The sequence below is a fragment of the Molothrus ater genome, chromosome 14 (assembly GCF_012460135.2).
Source record: "Molothrus ater isolate BHLD 08-10-18 breed brown headed cowbird chromosome 14, BPBGC_Mater_1.1, whole genome shotgun sequence".
NCBI classification, from domain to species: Eukaryota; Metazoa; Chordata; class Aves; order Passeriformes; family Icteridae; genus Molothrus; species Molothrus ater.
In genome coordinates, this window is record NC_050491.2 from 19,091,253 (window position 1) to 19,105,662 (window position 14,410).

The 14,410-nt window shown below is 51.9% G+C and overlaps 1 protein-coding gene across 6 annotated transcripts in view; it reads left to right on the top strand.

Annotated features, from left to right (window-relative positions):
• Positions 1 to 14,410, top strand: part of ATP11C (ATPase phospholipid transporting 11C) — a 54,682-nt gene that overhangs the window by 7,276 nt on the left and 32,996 nt on the right. For all 6 annotated transcript variants that reach the window (XM_036401969.2, XM_054516332.1, XM_054516333.1 and 3 more), the window contains exons 2-3: positions 10,569 to 10,688; positions 12,693 to 12,782. In XM_036401969.2, coding sequence (XP_036257862.1) covers positions 10,569 to 10,688; positions 12,693 to 12,782 — 210 coding nt within the window. The remainder of the gene's footprint in view (positions 1 to 10,568; positions 10,689 to 12,692; positions 12,783 to 14,410) is intronic.

Genomic DNA, 14,410 nt, shown 5'->3' on the forward strand with positions numbered 1-14,410 from the left:
AAACCTCAGTGGTGTTGTTGGGATGGAATTCCAGCTGAAGCCCGTTTAGTCTAAAAGCACATCTCCTCTGGCCATCCAGCCTAATTGATAGTGCTTCAGAGACGTTTGTCCTGCCCTCCTTAATGAGAGCTTAGTGCATGATCCAGTTGTTTGCAAGGAGCTTTTTGTTTGCCTCCTGCAGCAGAAGGAGGGGTAAGCTCCTGTTCTAGCTCTCAAATCAGGCTTTTCTTTTCTATTTCCCACCTTGAACCAGATTCCTGTTAAACTCCATTGTGGCCTTTGCTGAGTAATGCTTTGCTGCAGGCTTTTTGCTCTTGTTTTCAGCTGAATTTCAGGATCTGTAGGTGAAAGGACTCCGGCCTTGTTTATGGAGGGGCTGGTAATTTTTTGCTGTGTGTTTTCATCTGGCATGTCTTAAAGCATGCTGTATACCTTAACAAGATCCTGTGAGATGATTGAAGTGGGAAACAGAGGCATTGCTCTCTTGGTTGATGTGATTTGTTTGCACTGTTGTGGCCAATTTGCAGACCAGAGGGATCCTCTGTTTCTTGTGCAGTAAAGGACCTAGAAAAGCTGAGTAAGATGTGCAACAGGCAAGGCCAGACAATTTGAAGCGCTTCTTTGGTGCTGCCATCCAGGATCTCTTCAGCAGTAATACAAATTAAATACTGCTTGACTGCAGCGACGCTCTGCTGCTGGAGTCTCAATTGGCTTAAGGGGGGAAAAAAATAAAAAAAATAAATCTCACTGCCGGGAAATTAAATGCAGGGAGAAAAAAAAAATCCACTTTTGTGAGCAGCCCTTCCATCTTTTATTATGATTTCTGTGTAATTCCTCCCCAGCATTCATACAAAGCCAAGCAGCTCCTATCTGTAGGGACTCAGACTGCACTCAGGGGGCTAAAGCCAGCCTTGAAATGCAGTATTCATGAATTTTTTTCTGTTTGCTTTGGGTGGCGTTTTGCATGCCACTTCTGTTCAGTCTGAGTTGTGGAAGGCTTTTATTCGTTTTGTTTTTTCCTCCTTCCTTACAGCTCACCTTTTCTTACATTGTTTGCTCAGGGAGGGAGTGCAGTAAAATGAGCTGTGATGCCCTGAGGGCTTTTGTCCTCACATCAGCCAAACTGATGTTGTGGAGCACAGAATTTCCGTGGGGGGATTGAGGTTGTGGAGCACAGAATTTCCATGGGGGGATTGAGGTTGTGGAGCACAGAATTTCCATGGGGGGATTGAGGTTGTGGAGCACAGAATTTCCATGGGGGGATTGAGGTTGTGGAGCACAGAATTTCCGTGGGGTGGTTTCTCTGGGGCAGTTGGATGGATGGAAGTGGGACTCTCCACTTGGCAGGTGCCACTGCAGTGAGTGCAGGGTGGGGAGCCCTCAGGCAGAGAGGAAGCCTTGGCTGAGGGCGCTGCTGTTGGTGGCTGTGAGAGCAGGAACGCCCTTGTCCTGGTGCCTGGCTAGGGAAGAGACGGATGGGCTGGAGATGGCTGAGTCATCCCCAGGGATGCTCTGCAGCTGCTGCTGCTGGGGTGCAGCACGGGGGAACCCCCAGGCTGCGAGGCTGAGGCCCACTGAAACCTCAGCTCTGTGTGCCTGCAGCTCTGCTGGGCGCTGCTCTCTCTGCCCTGCTGCCTTCCCTCCCTGTGTCTGCAGCTTTCCTGCAGCTCTGCTGGGCGCTGCTCACTCTGCCCTGCTGCCTTCCCTCCCCAGCTCTGCTCTGCTGGGCGCTGCTCTCTCTGCCCTGCTGCCTTCCCTCCCCAGCCTGGCCACAACAGGAGCCAGAGGATTTCCTGCAGATAAACAGTTCTAGGCCCCATGGTGAGGATTTCTGTCCTGGCTGGGCGGATTTCACTGATCCAGAGTCCTGGCATGTGCCTGCAAGCCCCAAGGATAAATCTGTTGGTCACTGTGGTACCCAGAGATGAAAATATTCCCAGTGTGGTCTGGGTCATGTTGGAGCTGATTTTGGCTGTGGAGCAGGGGGTGAAGTGGGTGATTTCTGTCTCTTTTCCCTCTTATCTCCTGCTGCTTCTGTGGAACCATTTGTCTGTAGTACAGCAAGGGGCAGAGTTAGAAAACCACAGTTTTCATGGTTTAGGAGTTGCAGAGGTTGATCTGAACCATGAGCGAGGAGCATAGGGATGTGCTGGGGTCTCAGGTACCATTGTGGGGGTTGAGGCACCCCAGGATGCTGGGGCAGGACTCTGCAGGACGGACCTGCTGTCCCCTCCCTCCTGGGGGCTGTATTTGGGGGACAGGGCAGCTTCTGTGGGGACAGGCTTGGTCTGGGGGATGGCTCTGGGCAGCCCTGGGTGCCAGCCCTGGGTGCCAGCCCTGGTTTCTGGGGTGCTGGCGTGAGGCACATCCTGGCAGGGCAGCCTGCAGCCTCTGCCCTGGAGCGTGCTCAGCCAGGCAGGCTTGCTTCCCAGGGGAAAGGCAAGAAACTGCCCTGGGAAACGGGCTTCTCGCCAGCCAGCTGGCAGCCTGGCTCTGAAATGCTGGGAAAACTTAACGAGGGGCAAAATGTTTGGAGGTGGCAGAGGTTACAGTAACGTCTGGCCCAGCTGGGATACATAACGTGGTATTTAGGGGTTTTTTCTTTCCATAACTGAAGAGCTCAGGCTTTCAGAGGACCAGAAAACAACGGGAAAACCAACAAATTATAGCTCTGCTGGGTGGTGCAAGCACTGACAGTTGCAAACTGGGAGGTTTTTTCCATTTTGCTCTTATTTCAGTTTTTGCCAGGCCAAATCACTGCTCTGGAGAGCTTGCTGCCCTGCTAAAATAGCTGCTGATGAACAGACATATGTGCACAGCTTGAGCCGGGGAGAGGAGGGAGGAAGAGTTTTGAAGACAGGAAGACCTCGTTGTATTTGCTTTGTGACCTCTGCAAAACATTTGGCTCTTACTCAAAGTCCTTTTTCTGTTCTCGAGCCTGAAGTGTTCCTATGAGCCTGGATTTTATATGCTGGCGGCATGCTGGTCGAACTTTTCTTTTGGACTGCCAAAAATAAAGATCTGCTGCCTGTATTTCAAGATGAGCAATGGTTTCATAACCCTGGCTGCCAGCAGGGGAGGGAAGAGAGGAATTGAGATGCTGAAAACTTCCGAGGGTCGGTGGTTGTGTTTGAGCAGGAGCAACAGATTCTGGACTAAGAGCAGCACTGGAGTGATGCTGCCCCAGTTGATCCTCCCTGGCTTTGGCTTGCTGCATCCCTGGGGAGCTGACTCTGTGCAGAGTGCTGCTGAACAGGAGCTGTGCTTGCAGCCATTGTGCCATGCTTGCTGGCAAGATGCAGTGCTGCCTGCTTTGAGGGTAGGCTGCCTCCAGAAGGAAAAACAAAATCCCTGCCAAAAAAGGTCTGTTCAGCTGTCACCCCTGTCCACGGCACTCCTCAAGTCCAGGATAGGGCTGGGCTGTCCTTTAAATTTATTACATGGGGAAAAAAACTTCTGTATTTCCTCTCTCCACCCTTATGAAATCTTTCAAGTAGCCTTTTCCCCTGTTCTCTCCACCCAGCCATGTCTCTGTTGGTTTTTATCAGTGGCTTTGTTGGCCAAGTCAGCCTTTGCAGGAAATGCAGCCTGGCTGGGCTCTGTCCTTGCTGAAGGTGACCTCCCTCTGACCATAGGGTGAGGCAGCAGCTCTGGGGACATGGGGTGGGCTCTGGCTGGTGCCCCTCACTTGGCTGCAGCCCCCCTGGCTTTAAGGGTGCTGTGCTGAGCTCCTCTGTACTGCTGGATCATCCCCATGACCAGGACTGTGTGCTGAGCCCCACCACGTGCTGACTGCTGTGAAAACCCCCCTGGCCCTTTTCCCAAGGCTCCTCTTCTGCCCTTGCCTTTTCCTTGGATCTGGGGGCTCTCATGGCTGCCCCTATGCCCCCCACCCTGGCTGGAGCTGGCTTGACCCGTGGTCCCTCCTTGGTGGCCGTGTTGTGTCCCTGGCTGAAATGCCGGTGGGAGCTCCAGCCTGGCGCAGGGGAAGGGATCCTGGTTTAAATTTCAGCCTGCTGTTGTCCCAAGGGACCAGCCTCCCACCCTGCCCAGGAGTGAGCAGCAGAGTCCCATCCAGTGGGAAACAAGGTCGGGCAGTGTGTGCCTTCAGCCCTTCCCCTGGGCCTATGAGCTCCCGGTGTTTCAGATGCCCTGTTGGCTGGCTGTGTTCCCAAGGTCTGTGCATGTTATTGACCCTCTCGTGCAGGCACAGGGAGCCGGGGGGCTGGTTCTGATCCATGGAGCTCTTCCTGTAAATCAGGAGATCGGCTGGAAGATGTGCTCGGTGTGGGTAAGCACAGTCTGAGCTGCTGAATTATTGAGGCTGTTCTCAAAGCGTGGCTCGTGTCCTCGCAGAAGTGACTGAGGACAAAGAGTCATAGGAAAACTGGCAAGAAGAAATCTCAATTAAAAATATATCGGCCGGGCAGTGAGGCTGATGGATGTTTTGGGGAGGTTACCGTCAATTTATGGAGGCTTTTTAAAATTGTGGCTGTGTTTTCCTTTGTTCTTTTGAGGCTAAATGAAACAGGAGCTGGAACAGGCTGTTTTGGGAGGTGCTGTTATTTTTGCAAGCTTTTTTTGTAAATCAGGTCGCCTTCTCCACAACTTTTATCATAAATGGAACAATACAGGAGCAATTAGACTTTAAACTATTCATGAGATTGAAGCCAAGTAATGTGATTTAATCTTTCTTTTGCGTCTATTTAATATAAGCTGTGCTTTCATTCAAGTCTTTGAGCTTTGTAGTTGTGCTGGTTTAGCAGATGATTTTTTTAAAATGCCTGTGGTTTTTATTAGATCTGTTTTCTATGAGTTATTTGTGTTTACGTTGTGGCTTACAGTTATCTTCAGCAAACATGAAAGAAGTTTTTTTTACTAGTTAGTTCAGGTTTTGGTGCTCTCTGGAGCTGTAGTAAATGAAATGCTGGTGGTTTTTTAGTTTTACTTCTGCTGCTGGTTTTTTTCTGGAAACAGGGCCAGAAGGTAGCACAGACACTTGCTTTCCATATGGGGGATATAATTAAAGTCTCTGTTTGCAGCTGCCCTAGAAATAGTCCTCTTGAAGTGGCTCCTTGTCAGCAGTGACTGTAGGGCGCAGGTTCCCCTCTCCTGTTGGACTCAGTCTAACTCCATTAATTTTTACCCGGGCTTGCTAATTTTTACCCAGGTTTGCAGCTTTTATCCGGTGCCATCTGGGTGCTGTGCGTGGTGCAGGATGGATGGATTCCAGACAGTGAGGAGGGGCCTCTCCCCAGGGCAGGGGCAGGTTGTGCTGGGGAGGGACATTCCTGTGGCAGGGGGCACAGATGGAGAAGGGGAAGGGGGCACAAAGGGACAGTTGCCCAAACTCAGGCAGAGAATCTGGGGACTGCTGTGGGCTGCAAATGTAATTGTGCTGCCTCTATGTAATGCTCCAGCAGCTTCAAGTCACCAATATGTTTGGTTATTAATTGCATCCATGGGCATTTTTACTCCTGGCCTGGTACCTTCAAATCATACCTGTTCTTGTCTCCTCAAAGAAAAATTTACAGTGGAATGCCAAGCCTCAGGTGACCTTCCATGGGCACACAGATGGGCTTTCTGAGTTTGGCCAATGTAAGAAAATAGCCATGATCCCCCCTAATGCCTTGATTTCAGAACTGCTGCTTCTGGCAGAACGTGGGCGTTATAGAAGGTGCAAGTATGGGAAGCCTGGGTTACACCAAAGTGTTTTCCAGAACACACTCATGTGGGTTTCTGCCTGGCAGAGAAAGGTGGTGCTGCAGCAGCAGCCCTGTGTGCCATGGCAGTGCAGCTGGGCACCTGGCCCTGCCCCGGGGCAAAGCCAGGGTGGGCAGCCAGCTGCCAGCTTGGGGGGGGGCTGTGCCCCTGGCAGAGGTGCCAGCCTGGGGGGGGGGGCTGTGCCCCTGGCAGAGGTGCCAGCCTGGGGGGGGGGCTGTGCCCCTGGCAGAGGTGCCAGCCTGGGGGGGTGGGGGGCTGTGCCCCTGGCAGAGGTGCCAGCCTGGGGGGGCTGTGCCCCTGGCAGAGGTGCCAGCCTGGGGGGGCTGCGCCCCTGGCAGAGGTGCCAGCCTGGGGGGGCTGTGCCCCTGGCAGAGGTGCCAGCCTGGGGGGGCTGTGCCCCTGGCAGAGGTGCCAACTTGGGGGCTGTGCCCCTGGCAGAGGTGCCAGCCTGGGGGGGCTGTGCCCCTGGCAGAGCTGCCTCACCTCACCTTTACCTGCTGGGATTTGTGTCTGGCTCTCGGGCTGTTGGCTTCAGGAGGAGTCTGGTTTGGATGCCCTGCTGAGGGGTTGGCTCACTGGTTGGGCTTGGTCAGGCACCAGGGGAGTGGAGCAGGAGGTCTGGACTGAAGCTTGAAGCATTGCAGGAGACTCCTGCATCTTTGGGGCTGGTCCTCAGGTGGTGCAGACAGGATGGTGGCTCTGCTCAGAAACGCCTCCTTCCCTCCCTCCTCGCAGTTCCTGGTGTCTGCAGGGTCCCCCTGGTGCTGCTGTGAGTCTGCCAGCTGCAGGGAGGGAGCTCCTCTGGCTGGCAGGGGCACGTACAGCAGGTGGCTCTGTGGTCACCTACTGCATCCCCACGTCCTCCAGGCTTCACAGGGTGGCTTCCCTGGCACTGTCCCCACGCCATGCCCAGTCTGGCACTGCTGATCCCTACAGACAGCTCTGCTTCTCCCAGTGCTCACACAAACACCTCTGGCCCAGGGAGGTGAGAAAGTGCCTAGGAAGGGAATGCAATTGTTTATTTTCTTGAATAATCCTTTTGAGCCCCACCAGCCAGCAAGGCAGCTGCTTGAATTGCATCCAAGTAATATTTTCTTTTTTTTTTTTGCCATCAGAATTAAAATTTTTCATGAAAGGCAGTCAGAAAAAGTCCTGTAAATCCTCTCCCTGCTAATCTGCATATTTTATAATTTTCCCAAAAGCCTGGCAGTTATTCCCTAAATCTGCCTCTAAGTCTCTGTTGAGAGCTGTTATTAAGACGTAGCAATCTATTAATGACCCACGAGGGCTGGGCTGGGCTGCTCCAAGGGAGAGCCCTGGGTGGCTGAGCTCAGGCAGCCCCTCCTGCTGCAGCCGGGGCTGTGCTCACCTTCTGGGGCTGCACGGGCATGGGCTGTGACACCTTCCAGCTCCTGCTGTGGCTGTGGGCAGTCTGACACCGTGGAGGGAATGGGAATGGAATGCTGGGGGTGGGGGGAGCCTGCTTAGACCGTGGAGGGAGGGCTGGCATGCACCATGGGGTTACAGTGCTCTGTTAGTTACCCTGGCATTGCACTCGCTGTGAGGTGATGCTGCAGGTGAACAATGGAGGATTGGAGGGTGAAATCCCCCCTAGGATTGCTGCTGAACTCGCCGTGGCTTGGTCAGCCCACACACCACACCTGGGTCTGGGTTCCCCTCTGCTCTGAGGCTTCACATGCACCAGGCTCTCCATGGGTAGTCAGGAGATCCCTGTGAGCGCTTTTGGGAGATCCCTGTGAGCACTTTGGGAGATCCCTGTGAGCACTTTGGGAGATCCCTGTGAGCGCTTTTGGGAGATCCCTGTGAGCGCTTTTGGGAGATCCCTGTGAGCGCTTTTGGGAGATCCCTGTGAGCGCTTTTGGGAGATCCCTGTGAACACTTTGGGAGATCCCTGTGAAGGCTTCCCCAGCAGTGCTTTAAGCAGAACTCGGTGGTTTCCGTGCCAGTGTGTGAGTGGCAGACCCTGACCCTGCTCCTCCCCAGCTCCGTGCCAGCGGGCAGGGGAAGCTGTTCCTTCCTCCCTGGGCTGCAGGGATGCTCAGCAGGCACGCCTGGCTCCAGAGCCTGCTCGGGCACACGGTGGGACCAGCGTGGGGACATCTGTCTCAGCTGCCTGGCCCTGCTGTGGCGTGGATGGATGGCTCTGCCTCCTGCTCCTGGGGCACAGGTTGGTCAGAGCGTGGCTGGCACCTCCATAATGCAGCAGTTACATCAGGGAACCGTTTTGGGTCTGGTTTGTGGTTTGAAGAGGTGCAGTTTGCTGCTGTGGTGGTGCTGGTGTGGCTGGGAGCACGGTGGCATTCCCCAGTCTGGGGGCTGGTGGGGGTGGTCACTGCCATGGTGCTGGTGGCTGCTGCTGGCTCTGTCGGGGTGCAGGGACATCGTGTGGGCCATGAGGATCCTCCTGCTCTGAGCATCAGCCACTGGAGCTGTGAGCATGGCTGTGGTATGCACACCTCCCCAGGTGTGTAGGCATGGTGTAAAAATCCTTCTTTAGTTAAAGGTGTGCACACATGGGTGGGAAACAGAGGAAGGGAAGAGCTGCTGCTTCCTTTAGGCAGATTCTGCTCCTGGTGCAGCAGGATCCATTCAGTTGTTGCTGCTCCAGGACCACTGGTTTTAACGTTAAATTTTTGGTTTTGACACTTTCCCCAAGCAGCAGTTAGTCCCAGGCCTTCTGTCTTTGCATGTTTTTATTCAGAGCACCTTTTCTCTAGCTGGGTTTTGTTTGCACCTTTCCAAGCTGCCTGTGATGAGCCCTTTGGACAAAGGATGCTGAGATGGATTCATGGATGCTCTTTCCTGGAGCATCCATCTGCAGAGGCTGAGCCTGGGCAGCTGGCTTGGGACAGGCATTTGGCAGTTCTGGCTTTGCTCTGGGGGGGTTTCAAAGCAAGCAAGTGTAGGGTTGAGGATTAGTGTGGCTGAGTGGAGTATGCAGAGTGTCTGCTGGTGTTTCAGAGCCCTGCTGCCTGGTAATGCCCTCGAGCCATAGACTGTGACCAGCGTCTTCCCTGTTTTAAACCTTGAAAACTGAACTCTAAGGAAATCTTACCCTGATCTAACACCACTCCTTCCCCCTCACCCCTCTTCCCCCATTTGCTCTTAGTGGGTATTTTAATTTCTCTGTGTAATTTTAAGTTCAGCATCACAAAATGCTTTGTGGTGCTGGCCAGGTCATCTCCCTTGGCTGTGAGCATCTGTGGCAAGGACACTTTGTTAGATGAAAGGGGGAACCTGGACAGAATGAAAAGGTGATTTTTAAACTGTTGCATAGTTCTGGTGTTTTTGAAAGTAAGGTTTTCTGGTTCACTGAGGAACTTGTGTGTGCTGGGCTGGCCAGAGCTGGAGGCTGATGGGGACAGAGCTCACAGTGCAGCCTCAGCCCCTGAGAGCTGTGGGGACCTGCCTGGCCTCACCTTTGTCACAGACTGGGGAAGGCTTTAAGAGAAGCTACAAGAAGTTGGAAATGCTGAAGGGTTACATTGGAATAGAGGAGCTCTGGTGCTTTAGGTGCATTCGGGTACTTTGTTCACTGTGTGTTAACACCCTCTCTTTGGCTAGGGGGGTCTGTCTGTGCTTTGCAGGTGCTGTCACTGCCGAGGGGTGGCTGGGCTCTGCTGGAGCCCCATGCTGCTGCTCACGGGTGTTTTTGGCTTTGTGCAGGGGCTGTTCTCCTGCAGTCAGCCCTGCTTCCCTGCTGAGGTTATTCTGCTGCAGCTCCCTCATCCTGCTGCTGAGCAGTGGGGCTGACATTCACTTGTGACATCTCATTCTGCTTTAAATTAAACCCCCAGCAAGCCCAGCTGGCTTCCCAGCACCGTGTGTGTCATCTCGAGGAGTTTGTGCTGTGAAGCTGTCTGCTTCATCATTCGTGATTTCAGCTGAGATTTTTAAATAGCAGAAGCAGACCCTTTTGGGTTTTTGAGCTGAGCACTAAATCTGTGTGTGCCAGTGTGGTGGTGAGACATCCTGCATGGGTTTGAGGGTTGGACAGAAGAGTGAGTGTAAGGGAGGGTGCAGTTGCCATCTTCCTCATGTAATGAATAAAGCCAGAGCTGAAGGATTCTCCAGGTCAGGACTGGGAAGAGATGTATAGATGCTAATTATATTCCCAATTCCTATAATCCTTAATTCTCACACTTGCCTCGAAGTGCTTGATAAAGACACGTTCTCCTTCAAGAAGGAAAAATAACCTGGCACAGGCTGCAGATGCAGGCAGCAGTGCCCTGCACAGGGCAGCAGTGCAGGAACCTGTCCTGGTGGGGTGTAGGGCTGTGGTCCTGAGCTGATGGCTGAGCCAAGGTGTGGTTCAGGCTCAGCACATCCTTGCTTTTGCTAGATGAACTTGGTGATCTTCATTCTCAGTGCTTTGGCTGAGGCAGTGAGGTGAATGAATCTCTGAGTTCCAGCTGCCTTATTTCCAGTGAGCAGTGCAGTGTGCTGAGGAGCTGGGAGCTGTGAATGCAGATATTGGGCTTCTTTGGAGCTAACAGCTCTTTCCCTTTGCTGCCCTGCAGTGTGCTGGGGAGGAGAAGCTGTGAATGCAGATGTTTGGGGCTCACAGCTGTCTCTCTTTGCCTTGCAGGGTGCTGGGGAGGAGGAGCTGGTTTTACCCAGATATTTGGGCTCTTTGGGGCTCACAGCTGTCTCTCTTTGCCTGCAGGGTGCTGGGGAGGAGGAGCTGGTTTTACCCAGATTTTTGGGCTCTTTGGGGCTCACAGCTGTCTCTCTTTGCCTTGCAGGGTGCTGGGGAGGAGGAGCTGGTTTTACCCAGATTTTTGGGCTCTTTGGGGCTCACAGCTGTCTCTCTTTGCCCGCAGTGTGCTGGGGAGGAGAAGCGGGTGGGCACGCGCACCGTGCTGGTCGGGCACCGGCCCGTGGCGGACACCGAGGCGTACGTGGCACAGAAGTTCTGTGACAACAGGATTGTCTCCTCCAAGGTGAGCCCCCTGCCCACCCAGGGCATCCTCACTCAGCCTGGGTGCTCCCCTGGTTTGCTCTGGTGCTGGGTTTGGAAACTGGGAGAGCCCAAATTCCTCGAGGATGGAGGCGAAGGTGCCTCTGCAGGTGGAGCAGCCTGGCACAGCCCTTGCACGCAGCTCCAGCTCTCTGGGGATTTCTTTTGCCAGTGGGGATGTGGACAAGCTCCATTCTTGTAGGCTGGATGAGACCAAAGTGCATGGACACGTTGATTTCGTGGGGTTGGGGATTTTTTTGGTGTGTCTTTAAAGTTTTCTCACATCCCCTTTGGGAAGAAAAGACAGGTGTATAATACAGCATGAGATAACAACAGCTCAAATTTTGATTTTATAAAGGGCATTATTTTATAAAGGGACATAAAAATACGATTCCCCTATTTTTTTTTTATTATTCTGTGGGATTTTTCTTTCTTGAGATAGGACAAAAATAACCATGCTCTGTTTATCCCTTTGGATGAAAGGGGGGGAAACATTCATATGGTATTAATGCAGCTTTTGTTTATGGTGCAAAACTGTGATGACACCCATCTGCCTTCTGCTTAGCTTTTCTCTATGACATTCATGAAGCTATTTGAAAAGATTTGAAGCCAATTCGAGTAAAATACCAAACAAGTGGCATTCCATATTGTCAACACAGCTGGATACGTATGCCAGTGCTCAGCATTGCTGATGCTCAGCATGCACTTAGGCTTCAGTTTTGCTGTACTTGAGCTGCAGAGGGGTTTTTCCCTCTCCTTTGTTTCTTTGTACATCTTGGATCTTATCTGTTTTTGTATGTCTGGGTTTATTTTTGGGAAGAGCTTTCAGTCTGTTTAGCTGGTGTAGCATTCCCATTGATGTTTCCCTGGCATGCAGGAGGGGCCTCAGTGAGGACACCTTCCCCCAGCTCAGTTCCCTCACTGACAAATGGTTTGTTTTAGCACTAATTTTAGTTCTTCCTTGATTTATTTTTGAATGTTATGTCCTTGCTCTTTTTTCCTTTTTTATTTGCTAGGCCCTGGGACCTGTCCAGTCTTTTATAATTAAGTGGACATCAGTCTTGAGACTTGACTGCTTATTTTTTTTTATTCCAGACAGACTGAAAGATAGATATGAGACCCATTATTTTCCATGTTCTTAAATTCCACATGCTTTCCAAAGTAAATGATTCAGCAGCCTTCTTAAAATTATAATGAAGCACAACCTAATACTGAATTTGTATGGGCAAGCGTGGCTTTTTTTTTTCTTTATTTTAACAAACGCAGCTCTAAGATGGTTTCGGGAATTCGGAAAAAATGTATCCACTGTGGGTTATGTGGTAATGAAATCACCTGTGTCCAAATGCCTTTTTACAAGTTATCTCACTGTGAGCCACCTCTGATTGTTCAGTGCTCCAGCAGCGAGAGCTGGAGCAGGAATTTGGTGGGGTCTCAGCCCCAGCTGCACTGTGGGGTTTGGTGGGGTCTCAGCTGCACTGTGGGGTTTGGTGGGGTCTCAGCTGCACTGTGGGGTTTGGTGGGGTCTCAGCCCCAGCTGCACTGTGGGGTTTGGTGGGGTCTCAGCTGCACTGTGGGGTTTGGTGGGGTCTCAGCTGCACTGTGGGGTTTGGTGGGGTCTCAGCTGCACTGTGGGGTTTGGTGGGGTCTCAGCTGCACTGTGGGGTTTGGTGGGATCTCAGCTGCACTGTGGGGTTTGGTGGGGTCTCAGCCCCAGCTGCACTGTGGGGTTTGGTGGGGTCTCAGCCCCAGCTGCACTGTGGAATTGTGGAGTTTGTTGGGATCTCAGCCCCAGCTGCACTGTGGAGTTTGGTGGGGTCTCAGCTGCACTGTGGAGCTCCTGGGCTTGGCTCTGGAGCTGCTCAGGCCCCTGGCTGTGCTTGCCCTGCCGTGTCAGAGCAGAGCTGCTCTCCCTGGCTGCTGCCCATGCCCGCTGGGGCTCTGCTCCCTGCCAGCCTGGCTGTGTCTCAGTGCCCCTCTCTCCCCACAGTACACCCTCTGGAACTTCCTCCCCAAGAACCTTTTCGAGCAGTTTCGAAGAATTGCCAACTTCTACTTCCTCATCATCTTCCTCGTGCAGGTAAGAGCTTTGAGGTTGAAGGTGAGTTTGGTTTAGGCTTAACTGATGTTAAACACGGCTTGAACAAGAACTGAGCTTTAAAGCTGTTTGTGGTTATAGAAGTTTGGAAATTTTGAACTTGGAGGCTATGTTATAATTCTGCCACGCCATCCAAGGCATCAAAATAATTAAAATATCTGGGCCTGTCTGAGGTGGGGTTTGAATGACTGCTGGAACACTGGAAAACCATCTTAATTCTAACTGTTAAGATCATTCAGCCACTGAAAATACACTTGATGCTACACAATTAAGATCTGTTTTTTATCACCATTACTACTTCTGTTTCTTATCTCTATATTTCCCCAAGTGATATGATATTTTTATGTCTCAGATATCATAAGTTTCAAGGCAAGCAAGAGAGATAGGGTGTACTCAGTACAATCCAGAAAATGCATAGGATGAGTTTTGGAAACCTGAAGCTTGAGGAAGTTGCTCTGTATGGGCAAAGCAGCAGATTTATTACAGGCACAAGGATGAGTGCAGTGAGGGCTCTGGTTCCAGTCCCCTGGCTGTGCAGGAGCAGGGATCCCGAGCCATGGCTGTGTGTGGCTCTCCTGGCAGTGTGACATGAAAGGCCAATTTGCTCTGGCGTCAGCTGGCTTGCCTCCATCTCTTCATTTCGCTGGCGTTGCTCCATTTTGTCAGACCCAATTTGTAATTTGCCTTGAACTGAAGCGATACCCTGGAGTCAGGATGTCCTTTTTGTGTAGCTGGCCACTTAGTGACGTGCTATTACATTTTATCTATTGACCCTCTGGCTGTGGAGAACGTGGAATATTCCTGATTATAGCTACAAACTGGGCTTGTCTCGCTGCTTGCCCGTTTTAGGCACAGGTCTGTGCAGGTGAGAGAAGAGCCTGGCTGCTCCTCCTTGCCTTTGTTCTGTGGGCACCTCTAAAATCAGGAAGCAGCCCTCGTGGTGGATTAGAGATCAAACAAACCCACCTGAGCAGAGCCCAGCGCTGCTCCTGGCTGCTGTACAGAGCAGCCCCTGCCCCACGTGCTTGTCATGCTGAGGCATCACCTGCCTCACAAAGGCACTCAGGGCCCCTCTGTTCATTTGCAGCACCAAGGGTTATACCTTGGAAAATGCCACCTATGTCCTGAATGTCCATGCTTCTCTTTAAATGGCTGTAAGTTACTGGGGCTGTCCCCCCTGAGTGCTGCATGGGGAGTGTCACAGTGCTCAAGGAATTACCTGAGGCATCTGCCTTACTGTTGTGAAATGTTTTATCAAACCTTCTGTTTCTCTGTGGCTGCAGGTCCAGCTCTTTGTGAGACAAAGTGGGTGCATTCAACATCAAACCCACTGCACACAAACAGTACAAAGCTCTTTGGTTCATCTGTTGCAGCTCTCACAGGAACCTGCAGGGAATCTCCTGGCAGAAGGGGCTGGCCTGGAGTGAGCACAGCCCCATGTGTTTGTAGGCAGACCAGGCTGGTGGCAATAAGCTTCTTTAGGAACCTGCAGAGAGTCCTTTGAGGAGGAAAGTGGAGATAACTTGGAGTGTGGTCCTTAGCATCCTAAGGAATCTCCTAAGAAGAAACTATTAAGTAACAAGAGGATTTTGTCACTTTAAGTGGATTCA